This window comes from Aquarana catesbeiana, linkage group LG13, assembly GCF_042186555.1.
Source record: "Aquarana catesbeiana isolate 2022-GZ linkage group LG13, ASM4218655v1, whole genome shotgun sequence".
NCBI lineage: Eukaryota > Metazoa > Chordata > Amphibia > Anura > Ranidae > Aquarana > Aquarana catesbeiana.
The window spans coordinates 22,333,148-22,350,245 of NC_133336.1; the positions used below are offsets into that span (position 1 = coordinate 22,333,148).

General features: G+C 44.4%; 1 protein-coding gene across 1 annotated transcript in view; it reads right to left on the reverse strand.

The window, feature by feature from the left end:
* SPATA7 (spermatogenesis associated 7) overlaps positions 1 to 16,810 on the reverse strand; it is a 78,120-nt gene extending 61,310 nt beyond the window's left edge. Inside the window, exons 1-3 of the mRNA XM_073610696.1 lie at positions 16,704 to 16,810; positions 6,224 to 6,298; positions 1,812 to 1,904 (exon numbers count right to left, since the gene is read on the reverse strand). Coding sequence (XP_073466797.1) covers positions 1,812 to 1,904; positions 6,224 to 6,298; positions 16,704 to 16,743 — 208 coding nt within the window. The 5' untranslated portion in view covers positions 16,744 to 16,810. The remainder of the gene's footprint in view (positions 1 to 1,811; positions 1,905 to 6,223; positions 6,299 to 16,703) is intronic.
* Positions 16,811 to 17,098: the final 288 nt, after the last annotated feature.

The following is a 17,098-nucleotide window of genomic DNA, read 5'->3' on the forward strand; positions in this document are numbered from 1 at the left end:
ACAATTTTCCTATATGATGGGCAGACGCTCCGGGTGGGTGATGTCATGACGGCCCCATACATTACAATCTGATTGAACCTTCCTCATGAGGTTTACCAAACTGTATATAGGGGAGGGCCGTCCTAGACAATCCTTTCTATTTGTATACAAGGACAACGGCACAGGACACGGATGACGGCACAGGACACCAAATGACGGCACAGGACACCAAATGACGGCACAGGACACAGAATGACGGCACAGGACACGGAATGACGGCACAGGACACGGAATGACGGCACAGGACACGGAATGACGGCACAGGACACGGTACGACGGCACAGGACACGGAACGACGGCACAGGACACGGAATGACGGCATAGGACAAGGAACGACGGCACAGGACAAGGAATGACGGCACAGGACACGGAATGACGGCACAGGACACGGAATGACGGCACAGGACACGGAACGACGGCACAGGACACGGAACGACGGCACAGGACAAGGAACGACGGCACAGGACAAGGAACGACGGCACAGGACAAGGAACGACGGCACAGGACAAGGAACGACGGCACAGGACAAGGAACGACGGCACAGGACACGGAACGACGGCACAGGACAAGGGTGACGGCACAGGACAAGGGTGACGGCACAGGACAAGGGTGACAGCACAGGACACAGAACCACGGCACAGTACAAGGAATGACGGCACAGGACAAGGAATGACGGCACAGTACAACAGAATCACGGCACAGGACACAGAATCACGGCACAGGACACAGAATCACGGCACAGGACACAGAATCACGGCACAGGACACAGAATCACGGCACAGGACACAGAATCACGGCACAGGACACAGAATCACGGCACAGGACACAGAATCACGGCACAGTGTACAAGGAATGACGGCACAGTACAACGGAATGACGGCACAGTACAACGGAATGACGGCACAGTACAACGGAATGACGGCACAGTACAACGGAATGACGGCACAGTACAACAGAATGACGGCACAGTACAACAGAATGACGGCACAGTACAACAGAATGACGGCACAGTACAACAGAATGACAGCACAGTACAACAGAATGACGGCACAGTACAACAGAATGACGGCACAGTACAACAGAATGACGGCACAGGACACAGAATGACGGCACAGGACAAGGAATGATGGCACAGGACAAGGAATGACAGCACAGGACAAGGATGATGGCACAGGACATGGAGTGATGGTACAGGACACAGAATGATGGCACAGGACAAGGATGACGGCACAGGACACGGAATGACGGTACAGGACACGGAATGACGGTACAGGACATGGAATGACGGTACAGGACATGGAATGACGGTACAGGACATGGAATGACGGTACAGGACATGGATGCCGACACAGGACAAGGAATGAAGGCACAGCACAAGGATGGCAGCTCTGGGCAGAAATGAAGGCACAGAACAGGAATGATTAAACAGGACAATGAATGACGGCCCAGGACAAGGTATGATTAAACATGACAGGAATGACAGCACAGGACAGAAATGCTCCTCCATAGTTCTTTTCAGCCCTCATCCTTTGCACAGCGCATGCTCCTGAACTCTGCCTCAAATAGAAGATCACCAATTAGGAAATAGATCAGAGAATCTCTAGTGATTCCATAGAAGATGGAGGAGAAAGACCTCCAGAGCTGAGAGAATCTGACTCGGGGACCCTCACCCCCTCCTGTCCTCTGGAGTATAACACCAGACCGCACACGGACACCCCCAACCCCTCCCCCCATGGCCTGGCATGTCCCTGATCAAAGCAGAGGGTCTGTACCTTTCGCAGTGAGGATCTTATTGTAGTGGGAGAGCATGTGGTCCCGGACCCGGTACTGATCACTGAGCCGGCTGCTGTGGCCGATGCAGAAGGCTGGAGGGGGGAGAAGAAGAAGAAGATTAATACAACCAGCAACCACAGAACCAATATACAAAGAGCACCTGTCATGTATACAGAGAAGTCAGGCATTGGAGTCGATTTACTAGAACTGGAGAGTACAAAATCTAATGCAGCTCTGCATAGAAACCAATCATCTTCCAGGTTTTACTGTCAACGTTTAATTGAGCAAGTTGAAGTTAGAAGCTAATTGGTTCCCATGTACAACTGCACCAGATTTTACACTCTCCAGTTTTAGTAAATCAACCCCAATGTGTGAGCTGAAGAATACCGCTAACAGTTCAGTGGAGTTCACCGAGAATTAAGGCCAAGCGATTATTTTTTGTGAAATATCAGCCTCCATTACAAACATTTCCCTTAATTTCCTGTCTTGGTGACAACGTTGTCACTTGGTCAAGAAGAAAAGTTTTAGAACTTAGGTAGCTAAATCCTGGATGCATTTCTCCTGACATCTCAAGAAACATGGTTAGATCTCATGTTGTTAGTCTATTATATGTCCAATATGTAATGCTTATTCATATATCTTGTAAGATAATTGCTTATTATGTTTGTTCTTGCTTTTTAATAATTTATAGACAATCAATGAACCACTAGGCCCTGAAGAAGAGGTTTAAATCGATACAAACCTCGAAACGCGTCGGACATCGTCTGACCCAGTTCACAACTGGCCACTCTCAAGTGGTTGTCTGCATACTTACATACATATGTTTCTTGATATTGCATTTTGTATTTTTGTATAATAGATATATGCATCCTACTGTGACTTCCTATAAGTCACCAATTGATTTTTAAACTTTTCTAATAAAATATCAATATATTTTCATTATATTTATGTGTCAAGGAATTTCTGCCTTTAAAAGTCCCACAGAGGAACCTGCTTGATTTTGTATTCAATTTTCAGGCATGTGGGCAGCAATTCCGTTTTCATAGATCGATGGTACTATCATAATTTAGACAGCCAGCTAGGGTTGCCACCTCATCCCTTTAAAACCTGAACACATATTAAATTACACAGGTTCTGTGGCTGATTACGTTGGTAATTAAAGCAGAATTCCACCCAAAAGTGGAACTTCCGCTTTAACTACTTAAGGACCAAGCCTCTTTCTGAGATTTGTTGTTTACAAGTCAAAATCTGTTTTTTTTGCTAGAAAATTACTTAGAAAAAAAATGTATAATGTTTGGGGGTTCTAACACCCTAAAGAATAAAATGGCGGTCGTTGCCATACTTTTTGTCAAACCGTATTTGCGCAGCGGTCTTACAAGTGCACTTTTTTTTGGAAAAAATACACTTTTTTTAATTCAAAAATAAGACAACAGTAAAGTTAGCCCATTTTTTTTAATATTGTGAAAGATAATGTTACGCTGAGTAACTTGATATCTAACATGTCAAGCTTCAAAATTGCGCCCTCTCGTGGAATGGCGACAAACTTTTACCCTTAAAAATCTCCATAAGCGACGTTTAAAAAATTCTACAGGTTGCATGTTATGAGTTACAGAGGAGGTCTAGGGCTAGAATTATTGCTCTTGCTCTACCGATCTTGGTGAGACCTCACATGTGGGGTTTGAACACCGTTTTCATATGCGGGTGCTACTCACGTATGCGTTCGCTTCTGCTTTATTGGCTCATTATCACTACAGTCCAATGGGCACACACCTTCAGACCGCAGTTTGGGATTTGCTGTATAACGATAAATGGAGCCCATTGCTGTATAAAGGGATGTATAATTATTTTCCTGGTGGTGGGATGGCACATGACTGCCTCTCCGGAAAAAAACTACTTTTATTCTCCCGTGACCCCCATAAAACCCAAATCTCCGACAGACCCATCGCCCACAATGCAATGTATGCTCCTCTCCATAGACAACATTGGAGGAGGCTGCACAGCAATGCGGTGCTTGTATCCGTATCATGAAATGACCGGCCTATGCAACAAATACAGACCTCAAATCAATAATATTTCAACAGAAGTAGAGTTTCCCTTCATAAATTACACACACAAAATATATATCTCTCTCTCTATCTATCTATCTATCTATCTATCTATCTATCTATCTATCTATATGGTATATTATAATATATATCTGTTTTTTTTATTTGTTTCATGTTCATAGTTTATTTTTCTAACTAAATTCAAAAATAAATAATTTAAATATATACAAATAATAATAATACTTAAAAGATAATATATACACAAATATATATATTTATTATATTATATTATGCTATTTATATGTTATATATATTATATTTTATATATATGGTACCTGTATATACTCGAGTATAAGTCGTTCCGAGTATAAGTCGAGGCCCTAATTTACCACAAAAAAAATGGGAAAAACTTATTGACCCGAGTATAAGCCTAGGGTGAGAAATGCGCAGCTACTGTAAGTGGAAAAGAGGGTCAACAATGCCCATTTGCAGCCTCACTGTGCCCATTTGCAGCCATAGGTCCCCAAAACTTCAAACTCGGTAGTTAAGGGTTCCTAGATGCCCCCTAGCTGCAGCCAAAATTTGGGGTCTCTGGACCCAAAGGGTCCTGAAATGACATTGCTGCAGATGGACATAGTTGACCGACTTTGGGGCCCCGTATCTCGGGGCCACTTAGTACTAGGAACCCCAAATTTGGTGTGCAAACCCAGTGGAACACCATAAAATATCCAAAGCTGGGGTTTCTAGCACCAAGTGTTCCTGAGATACGGGGCCCCAAAAATCGGTTCAGAAAATGTCAAGCACTTTTCTGCAGCAGAGAATGACATTTTCCGAACCGGCTTTGGGGCCCCCTATCTCGGGGCCACTTGGTCCTAGGAACCCCAAGCTTAGAATATGTTATAGTACCAGTTCAACTGGGTTTGCACACCAAATTTGGGGTTCCTAGCACCTATTGGCCCTGGGATACGTAGCCCCAAACTCGGTTTAGAAAATGTCAAGCACTTTTCTGCAGCAGAGAATGACATTTTCCGAACCAGGTTTGGGGCCCCGTATCTCGGGGCCACTTAGTCCTAGCTTTGGATAAGTTGTGGTACCAGTTCCACTGGGTTTGTACACCAAATTTGGGGTTCCTAGCACAAAGTCGCCCTGAGATACGGGGCCCCAAAGTCGGTTCGGAAAATGAAATTTTTTGCTGCAGAAAAGTGCTTGACTCGAGTATAAGTCGAGGGGGGCACTTTCAGCATAAAAAAAATGTGCTGAAAAACTCGAGTACTTAATTTTTCTAACTAAATTCAAAAATAAATATCTTAAATATATACAAATAACAATAATACTTAGAAGACAATGATTTGGACCAGTGCACAAAGAAAGGTCCATAAAGACATGGATGAGCGATTTTGGGGTGGAGGAACTTGACTGGCCTGCACAGAGTCCTGACCTCAACCCTATAGAACACCTTTGGGGTGAATTAGAGTGGAGACTGTGAGCCAGAATATATATATTCAAAAGTATTGGGACACCTGCCTTTACACACACATGAACTTCCAGAAGCGCATTTGTGAGGTCAGGTACTGATGTTAGATGAGAAGGCCTGGCTCACAGTCTCCACTCTAATTCATCCCAAAGGTGTTCTATCGGATTGAGGACTCTGTGCAGGCCAGTCAAGTTCTTCCACCCCAAACCACTCGCTCATCCATGTCTTTATGGACCTTGCTTTGTGCACTGGTCCAAATCATTTGGTGGAGGGGGGGATTATGGTGTGGGGGGTTGTTTTTCAGGGGTTGGGCTTGGCCCCTTAGTTCCAGTGAAGGGAACTCTTAAGGTGAAAAAATATATAAAAATATAGTGTGGCGCTAGAAGTGATATTCCATAGAAAGTAGTATTAACCCTATTGGGTGCATATACATAAGAAACCCAATAGGGTTAATACTACTTTCTATGGAATATCACTTCTAGCGCCACACTATATTTTTATATATTTTTTCACATTTACACAGGTCAAGTTGTTGTGTTGGCTGCTTTTTCTTCTGAGAGTTGGCGCGAATCTCTTTTCTTACAATCTAGGAACTCTTAAGGTGCCAGCATACCAAGACATTTTGGACAATTTATATTTATTTATATATATTTTTTTTCAAAATGTTATATAATTAAATATATGTTTTTGTTTATTTGTATATACCATATTTAAAATATTTATGAATTTAGTTATAGAAAGAAATAATAAAAATAAAAAATAGACAAAAGCAATGAAAGCCAGTTTAGAAAGGATTTCTAAGGATTTCCCAGACTCCCAGCAGATCACCCCTCCCCTCCCCCATGTCTGTGGACAGCGAGAAGGTTACAAGCCGCTCATCGAATGCGCTTACCATTGCTTTTGGTGCTCAAATGTCCTCTAAATGGGCTGGACACACCACAGCGCGGGATGGAGGGGACCCTGGACCCTGCAAAAGGAATAACATTTTTACATTTAAATAATTATTTTATAATTTTGTGTTCATAGAATAAAATGCTGCAGCCACATTACACCCACTGATTCATTGGGGGGTCTATATTTTATAAATTCTTAAGCACAGCTGTCATGAATAATCACCATGTTGTCTATAATATGTTGATTTCCTATGATCCTTACCTCCATCAAGTGGCCATGATGCAGTATTTTCCTGATAGAGGTATTTCAGGAAAATACTGCATTATGGTCACTAGATGGAGCTGACATTCATAGGAAATATTGGAAAAAACATGGGGATTATCTAAGATGTTTGTGTGGATGTTTGAGACATTCACATGCCAGTTTTTTTTTTTTTTTTTATAAATAGACCCCACTGTGTCTTTATTACACAGTACATCTACCTTAAATTGTTAACCCCTTGCACACCTATTCATGTTTAAATGAATCACATTTTTGCATTTTTAAAAAAAATATATATAAAACGAAATCTGTGCTAGTATGTGAAAAATGTATAAAACAATTTTTCTAAACAAAAAAGAGAAATCAGCAAGCAGAAAGACCGATATACAAAATTTTATAATAAACAAATAAATAAATATATATATATATATATATATTTTTTAAAGTATGTTTAAAATATAAAATACAAATTCTAATAAATTATATATATATATATATATATATATATATATATATATATATATATATATATATATGACACACACACACATATTATATATATATATTTTCTTTTTGTTGATTCTTTATACAAAGTGAAGTAAAGAACAAATTCCATTCAGCCAAGGGAATGCATCCATCTTACTGCAGGTGTGACGGCTCGCGGTTTGCGCCGGGTCTCCGGGGTCGTCTACGATAGCCGACATTTTTACAGAATGTGAGAAGGGCGACACTGCCAGCAATATAATGGGGATCCAGTAAATCTTTATTGCACAACAGGTCAACACGTCCCGGGGGAATCACAGGTCTCCCTTCATCAGGGCTCATGTGATAAGCTGAGTTGGAATGAGAATGGGATCTCTGGGCTCAACAGATCTACTCAGAAGTCAAACAGCAACCAGATCATTGGTGAGCGGGGCGCCTTTGTCTGCATTTAGAATTTGATGATCTGGTTGCTGTTTGACTGAATCTGCCGATACATATTCCAGAGGTCATGTAATTATCCCGGATCGGCTCATCACATACAGTAAGCCCCAATGAAGGGGGACCAATGACCACCGGAACGTGTTGGCTTTTTTTCTTACCTTTGATCGGGTGCAATAAAGATGAACTGGTCTTACATTACAGTGCCTTGAAAAAGTATTCATACCCTTTGAAATGTTCTACATTTTGTCATGTTACAACCAAAAACGTAAATGTATTTTATTGGGATTTTATGTGATAGACCAACACAAAGTGGCACATAATTGTGAAGTGGAAGGAAAATGATAAATGGTTTTCAATTTTTTTTTTTTACAAATAAATATGTGAAAAGTGTGGGGTACATTTGTATTCAGCCCCCTTTACTCTGATACCCCTAACTAAAATCTAGTGGAACCAATTGCCTTCAGAAGTCAACAAATTAGTAAATAGAGTCCACTTGTGTGTAATTTAATCTCAGTATAAATACAGCTGTTCTGTAATTGACGGCACTATACAAGTACCTGTAATAAATAGATAAATGAAGGTCAAGGAACACACCAGACAGGTCAGGGATAAAGTTGTTGAGAAGTATAAAGCAGGGTTAGGTTATAAAAAAATATCCCAAGCTTTAAACCTCTCACGGAGCTCTGTTCAATCCATCATCGGAAAATGGAAAGAGTATGGCACAACTGCAAACCTACCAAGACATGGCCGTCCTCCTAAACTGACCGGCCAGGCAAGGAGAACATTCATCAGAGAAGAGCCAAGAGGTCCATGGTAACTCTGGAGGAGCTGCAGAGATCCACAGCTCAGGTGGGAGAATCTGTCCACAGGACAACTATTAGTCGTGTTCTGCACAAATCTGCCCTTTATGGAAGAGTGACAAGAAGAAAGTCATTGTTGGAAGAAAGCCATAAGAAGTCCCATTTGCAGTTTGCGAGAAGCCATGTGGAGGACACAGCAAACATGTGGAAGAAGGTGCTCTGGTCAGATGCGACCAAAATTGAACTTTTTGGCCTAAAAGCAAAACGCGATGTGTGGGGGAAAACTAACACTGCACATCACCCTGAACACACCATCCCCACCGTGAAACATGGCGGTGGCAGCATCATGTTGTGGGGATGCTTTTCTTCAGTAGGGACAGGGAAGCTGGTCAGAGTTGATGGGAAGATGGATGGAACCAAATACAGGGCAATCTTAGAAGAAAACCTGTTAGAGTCTGCAAAAGACTTGAGACTGGGGCGGAGGTTCACCTTCCAGCAGGACAAGGACCCTAAACATACAGCCAGAGCTACAATGGAATGGTTTAGATCAAAGCATATTCATGTGTTAGAATGGCCCAGTCACAGTCCAGACCTAAATCCAATTGAGAATCTGTGGCAAGACTTGAAAATTGCTGATCACAGACGCTCTCCATCCAATCTGACAGAGCTTGAGATATTTTGCGAAGAAGAATGGGCAAAAATGTCCCTCTCTAGATGTGCAAAGCTGGTAGAGACATCCCCAAAAAGACTTGCAGCTGTAATTGCAGTGAAAGGGGGTTCTACAAAGTATTGACTCCGGGGGGCGCCATACAAATGTACCCCACACTTTTCACATATTTATTTGTAAAAAAAATTTTGAAAACCATTTATCACTTTCCTTCCACTTCACGTTGGTCTATCACATAAAATCCCAATAAAACACATTTACGTTTTTGGTTGTAACATGAGAAAATGTGAAAAATTTCAAGGGGTATGAATACTTTTTCAAGGCACTGTACTTATGCGGCGCCCAATTTTAAGGCACTGGGTTGTTCTTTCCGATTGTTTCCATTTTGAACAATTGTGAAATTGTGTGCGTTAAACTGTTTGTACCGATAACTTTTCTCTGCAGAGAATTTAAAGGGTGGGAAGAATTTCCGAGGACAGAGGCCAGCAGAGAAGGAATCGGACTTCTTCCATTGTTTCCTGTTTATGAAGGTTATAAAAAGTATCTCACTGGGTAACAGAAATGGGAGAACGACCCCAATAGAGGTTCAGAAAAGAACTAACTCTTCCGGTCTATTATTGGTCAACCGTCCAATCACTGAGCTATGAAGAGCGACTTTTATTGTGTTGCAGCTTGGCTCGTAAAATTGTAAAATCTACAGAATTCCTCTGTGTCTGAGTACAATAGTGACCAATGAGATCCTTTTTATTCTTAGGGGTCTGCAAACTTTCTAAACAATGGGCCAGTTTACTGCCCTTCAGACTTTAGGGGGGGCAGACTGGCCAGTGGGAGTAGAAAATGTTCCAGTGTCAGTAAACTATGTCCCTTCATTGGTTTTTGTGAGAGGAATAGAGTAGTGCCCCGTTGGTGGTATGAGTAGAAGGAATGATACCCCATCATCGGTGTCAGTGGGAGGAATAGTGCCCCATCATTGGTGTCAGTGGGAGGAATAGTGCCCCATCCTTGGTGTCAGTGGGAGGAATAGTGCCCCATCATTGGTGTCACTGGAAGGAATAGTGCCCCATCATTGGTATCTGTGGGAGGAATAGTGCCCCATCATTGGTGTCAGTGGAAGGAATAGTGTCTCATCATTGGTATCTGTGGGAGGGATATTGCCCCATCACTGGTGTCAGTGGGAGGAATAGTGCCCCATCACTGGTGTCAGTGGGACGAATAGTGCCCCATTGGTGTCAGTGGGAGGAATAGTGCCCCATTGGTGTCAGTGGGAGGAATAGTGCCCCATCATTAGTGTCAGTGGAAGGAATAGTGCCCCATCATTGGTGTCAGTGGGAGGAATAGTGCCCCATCATTGGTGTCAGTGGGAGGAATAGTGCCCCATCATTGGTGTCAGTGGGAGGAATAGTGCCCCATCATTGGTGTCAGTGGGAGGAATAGTGGCAGATAAAGGCAGGCGAAGGGCTGTAGATTGGAGACCACAGCTCTAGACCAACCTGATAAGTGGAAACATTGTAAAAGATCAAACCTTTTCTATCCTTCCAGGGGCAGCAGTCCTTCATGTTGACCATGGACAACAAACCTATCGATCAGTTCATTCGCTTTTTTCTGGCCCGTGCTTCCTGAAATGCAAACAACTGCCTTATGCTTCCTATGGGGGAGGGTTACCTTTGGCTAATAGGGGGAATAAAATATCGGTTGGGGCGAAGACTGACAATATGTACCCTCGGGGGTGGATACATTCATCTTTTTTATGTCCTTCCCATCAGATGGGACTATGAACCGTCAGCGAGTTGCAGGAGGTGGCGGTTCGGTCAATACGACCTTCTGATCCTAAATATGATGGACAACCAGACTACAAGAGTCTCCTACCACCGCCGTATGGTGACCATAAAATTTGCGCCATGGTTGATCGACCTGCCAAGAGTAAAAATGATCGAGAAGGCTGCATTCACACCTGAGAGAGTCGCGTTTGTGTACAGCGGTTTTAAAGCGCTTTTGAGCACTCGTGGTTTTTTTTATTAGCCAACAGAGAAAAATATCATCAGTTTTATTATTTGTTGCTAGTTTTTTTCAGATTTTTCATCTGCTTTTATTATTTATTACTTATTTTATAAAATTTTACGTTTTATTTTTTTGTAGGGGTTAACATTAGGGTTTAATATTATTGTTAGGGTTTAATATTAGTGTCGGGTTATAGGTTAATATCAGGGTTGGGGTTAATATTAGTGCTGGGGGTTAGAGTTTAATATTAGTGTCGGGGTTAATATTAGGGGTTCATATTAGTGACAAGGTTAGGGGTTAATATTAGTGGCGGGGTTATGGTTTAATATTAGGGTTAGGGGTTAATATTAGTGTCGGGTTATGTGATTGATATCTTATGATTGTCTGTGTACTATTGATCCAGTGTGTCATATTGATCGAATGAGCTGTCGTTTATAGATTGATTGTTCCTGTTGGAAGAGACTGATTGGAAAGTAACTCGATCGTTTATAGAAAAATGTATGGTTCCAGCAATTATCCACAAGAGGACGACTGTAAACCCATCAGGCGGGCACCATGCAGGCCAGAGACAGCCAGGCACTCTGGCATTTTCAGGCGGAGAGGTAGGCAGTGCGCCGGGCCTCCTCCTGGAAGGCAGATGGAGATTTCCCGGAATCAGAGGCGTGCGGAGGATGGTGCGCTCCCTCCAGTCTGACACCACGCTGAACAATCGTCTGGAACGGCCGCGATCTATAATTCATGTTGGGCATTCAGAGGCGCGGAATGTGATCTGTGCGCCTGCAGACACACGATCCGCTGACACCGGATTAACGCCGCCACGCCTGGCCTGCTTTTAAAGTGAACCGGTCACAATACAAGCTGACAGCTGTGGATCTGATTTGGGCCCCATTCACACCTGAGCGTAGCGGGAACGCGCATTGCCACTTGGCACATTTTTTGTTAACGCTCGCCGCGCCTAAGACCGCCCATTGCGGCGGGCATCTGGCATGCGCTGTAATCGCTGTGTCCTTCAAACACAGATTGGGGTAAAGGGCCAATCACAGCTGACCACATGTTAATAGACTTGCCGGTTATCGGCATTCCTTTCCTTACCCGCTGTCAGAGAGGAGAGGAGAGCCGGTAACCGGCAAGTGTGACAGAGGACATCTACACTGATAGTCAGGGCACCGATCATCACTGTTCTGATTATCAGTGCAGCCCCTCCAGTGCCAATCAGTCAGTGTCAAATATGAGTGCTGCCAATCAGTGTCCACCAGTGCCACCCATTATTGTCAAACATCATTGCCGCCTATCAGTGTCCAGTGCTGCCAATCAGTGCCCATCAGTGCCACCTATTAGTGCTGCCTATCAGTGTCACATATCAGTGCTGCCCATCATTGTCCATCAGTGCCACCTATCAGTGCTGCCTATCAGTGCCCAGTGCTGCCAATCATTGCCGCCTATTAGTGCCACCTATCAGTGTCACATACCAGTGCAGCCTTATCATTGCCCATCAGTGCCCAGTGCTGCCAATCATTGCCTATCAGTGCTACCTATCAGTGTCACATCAGTGCAGCCTTATTGAACATCAGTGCCACCTATCAGTGCCCAGTGCTGCCAATCAGTGCCGCCTATCAGTTCCACCTATCAGTGCCCATCAGTGCTGTCTATCAGTGTCACATATCAGTGCAGCCCCATAAGTGCCCAGTGCTGCCAATCAGTCCCGCCTATCAGTGCCACATATCAGTGCAGCCTTATCAGTGCCACCTATCAGTGTCCAGTGCTGCCAATCAGTGCCCATCAGTGCCACCTATTAGTGCTGCCTATCAGTGTCACATATCAGTGCCAACTATCATTGCCCATCAGTGCCCAGTGCTGCCAATAAGTGCCGCCTATCATTGCCCATCAGTACCACCTATCAGTGCCACATATCAGTGCCGCCTATCAGTGCCCAGTGCTGCTAATCATTGCCCATTAGTCCACAGTGCTGCCAATCATTGCTCATTAGTGCACAGTGCTGCCAATCATTGCCCATTAGTGCACAGTGCTGCCAATCAGTGCCGCCTATTAGTGCCACCTATCAGGGCCCATCAGTGCCACCTATCAGTGTCACATACCAGTGCAGCCTTATTGCCAATCAGTGCCCAGTGCTGCCAATCATTGCCCATCAGTGCAGCCCTATCAGTGCCATCTATTGGCACTAGCCCAGTGCTGCCAATCAGTACCGCTTATCAGTGCCACCTATCAGTGCCCAGTGCTGCCAATCATTGCCAGTCAGTGCTGCTTATCATTGCCCATATCAGTGCTCATCAGTGCCACCTATCAGTGCAGTCTTATCAGAAGAAAAGTTACTTATTTGCAACATTTTATAACAGAAACTAAGAAACAGTTTTTTGATCTCAAAGTTTTTGGTCTTTTTTCGTTTATATAATAAAAACCCCCAGTGGTGATTAAATACCACCAAAAGAAAGCTCTGTCTGTGTGAAAAAAATGATAAAAAGTTCATATGGGTACAGTGTTACATGACTGAGTAATTGTCAGTCAATGTATGAAAGCTCTGAAAGCTGAATTTGACTGCGCAGAAAGGGGGTTAAAGTCGCTGCACCTATTTGAACAGTTGTCTATGAAAAATGCGCAGTGCGGCTTGTCATGTGACTTCAGTGTCCAAAGTCGCATGACAAGTCGCACAAGTGTGATTGGAGCCAAAAACCACAAAGTAGCCCCAGAACCTTTTGGGTCGTGGAGCCTTGGGCATTTTTCTCAGTGAGCGTTTTGGCGCCTTTGGCAGTGCGGCAAAACACACGTCTGCTATCTGCGCTTGGGGTGCCATAAACAACTATTGGCACTGTACAGTATCTCACAAAAGTGAGTACACCCCTCACATTTTTGTAAATATTTTCTTCTATCTTTTCATGTGACAACACTGAAGAAAGGATGAGTGGGGAAAGGGGCTGGTAAATATGCCATTTACCGACCCCTTCCTTTTCTAAATGATCACAGTGAGTGATCAGTAGCGTGTGTTTGAGCTTTGGGGTGCACACCCTAATGCAATAGGCTGCTCAACACACAGCCATTAATGTCTAAACCGCTGGCAACAAAAGTGAGTACACCCCTAAGTGAAAATGTCCAAATTGGGCCCAAAGTGTCAATATTTTGTGTGGCCACCATTATTTTCCAGCACTGCCTTAACCCTCTTGGGCATGGAGTTCACCAGAGCTTCACAGGTTGCCACTGGAGTCCTCTTCCACTCCTCCATGACGACATCACAGAGCTGGTGGATGTTAGAGACCTTGCGCTCCTCCACCTTCAGTTTGAGGATGTCCCACAGATGTTCAATAGGGTTTAGGTCTGGAGACATGCTTGGCCAGTCCATTGCCTTTACCCTCAGCTTCTTTAGCAAGGCAGTGGTGGTCTTGGAGGTGTGTTTTTGGTCGTTATGTTGGAATACTGCCCTGCGGCCCAGTCTCTGAAGGGAGGGGATCATGCTCTGCTTCAGTATGTCACAGTACATGTTGGCATTCATGGTTCCCTCAATGATCTGTAGCTCCCCAGTGCCGGCAGCACTCATACAGCCCCAGACCATGACACTCCCACCACCATGCTTGACTGTAGACAAGACACACTTGTCTTTGTACTCCTCACCTGGTTGCCTCCACACACGCTTGTCACCATCTGAACCAAATAAGTTTATCTTGGTCTCATCAGACCACAGGACATGGTTCCCGTAATCCATGTCCTTAGTCTGCTTGTCTTCAGCAAACTGTTTGCGGTCTTTCTTGTGCATCATCTTTAGAAGAGGCTTCCTTCTGGGACGACAGCCATGCAGACCAATTTGATGCAGTGTGCGGCGTATGGTCTGAGCACTGACAGGCTGACCCCCCACCCCTTCAACCTCTGCAGCAATGCTGGCAGCACTCATACGTCTATTTCCCAAAGACAACCTCTGGATATGACGCTGAGCACGTGACCTCAACTTCTTTGGTCGACCATGGCGAGGCCTGTTCTGAGTGGAACCTGTCCTGTTAAACCGCTGTATGGTCTTGGCCACCGTGCTGCAGCTCAGTTTTAGGATCTTGGCAATCTTCTTATAGCCTAGGCCATCTTTATGTAGAGGAACAATTCTTTTTTCCAGAACCTTAAGAGAGTTCTTTGCCATGAGGTGCCATGTTGAACCTCCAGTGACCAGTATGAGAGAGTGAGAGCGATAACACCAAATTTAGCACACCTGCTCCCCATTCACACCTGAGACCTTGTAACACTAACGAGTCACATGACACCAGGCAGGGAAAATGGCAAATTGGGCCCAATTTGGACATTTTCACTTAGGGGTGTACTCACTTTTGTTACCAGCGGTTTAGACATTAATGGCTGTGTGTTGAGTTATTTTGAGGGGACAGCAAATTTACACTGTTATACAAGCTGTACACTCACTACTTTACATTGTAGCAAAGTGTCATTTCTTCAGTGTTGTCACATGAAAAGATAGAATAAAATATTTACAAACATGTGAGGGGTGTACTGACTTTTTTGAGATACTGTGTGTGATCGATTGATAAGGATCAGTTCATTGATCTGTGTTACGATTATCTGACCAATCATCAGATAATTACGGTGGCCATTTACGCTTTCATAATCAATCACAGGGAAATTAGGTTTCGATTGATTGTTGGAAGCCACAAAATCATTGATCGCATCTGTGTTTTTATAGATCAAATAGCTGAACAAAGCATGCCAGTGTGCCAATCAAGGCGACACGATCAATAATCTTCCGATCGACTCCATACAACACAGTCATAGTGAAAGCAATAATGGGAATCCGGCTCCACCCACAGCCTGGTCACGTGATCCACGCCGAGGCGGCGGTCCTCTGGTATCGGTTGGGCGTTTGCTGCACACAGACACAGGTCACCTGACCCGGAGCAGAACGATCGACCATGTGTAGGAGTCCTCCAATCAAAATAACGATCAATAACAACTATTGAGGAGGATCAAGATTGCCTGCCTGTAGATGGCCATGTGCGAATTGATACGATCAATTGATCATTTAATGAGACTCCACTGATTGGATTGAATAGGAATCAACTGATCGATATATTAAGGCTTCAATCTCCATGTCAGGGGGTCGATCTGCTGTGGCGCAACTTTGTTGTTTTCTGATCAACCCGACAGTAGCCACGCCCACTTTGATAGGCAACGATTTCTTTTTTCGATTGATCTCCCCTGATAGTGTTGTGTGATATTCGACAACCCATACGATCGATATGCCACACACAGGGAAGTGAATTGTGATCGGTAAATGATCAATTACATCTGCTTCCACCATGCAACCTTATAATCCTATCTATTGGAATACGATCAATCGAATGACCGAACCATCTCAGTGCTGCTGATCAATGGAAAACGATTAATCGTTTCCAGCCTTCGCCGATCGACTTCCGTTTGATTAAATCGGATTTTAATGGCGTCTAAATCGATGGGAAGGGAAGTTGTGGCTTTTTGATCGGTTGTAATCATTCCAATTGAAGGGCACATCGGTAATATAATTGTAGCGTGTATGTCCACTGAAATGAGGATCAGCAGATTACCAATGGTAATAGAGGTCGATCGATTGATCCTTTCCAATTGATAATGTATGTCTCCCCATCGTTCAATATAGTAATAGATGATGTACCGGGGACCCGGAGATTCACCCCGATCTATAGGAGGATCCCCAGTATGGGGGGGGGGGCACCGGATCAACCAATCAGAGATCCCGGAGAGATCAGGATGGAGGAGCACAAGGCGCAGCGACCCCTCCCCTCCCCCACCGGATGGAAGACGCGGAGAAATGTTACATTGTATCCACTCACCGGCCCCTCCTCCACTCCGATCACCGCCCGCCACCGGCATCCCGACCGATCACCGCCCGACCCGCATCACTTCCTGTCTACTCCTCACCAACAGGAAGTCCCTCCCCCCCCCCATCCCGATCACCGGAGAGCCGCCTCCCCCCCTCCATCCCGGTCCTCCGCATCATTTCTCCCCATCGCGAACATCCTGATCCCCCATCACCTTTCATGTCATCCCTGATCCCCCTTCATTGATTTCCCATTCCTTGTCATCATCCTCCATCCCTTTCCATGTCATCCCAATCCCCTGCATCATCCTCCATCCCTTTCCATGTCATCCCGATCCCCTGCATCATCCTCCATCCCCTTCCATGTCATCCCGATCCCCTGCATCATCCTCCATCCCCTTCCATGTC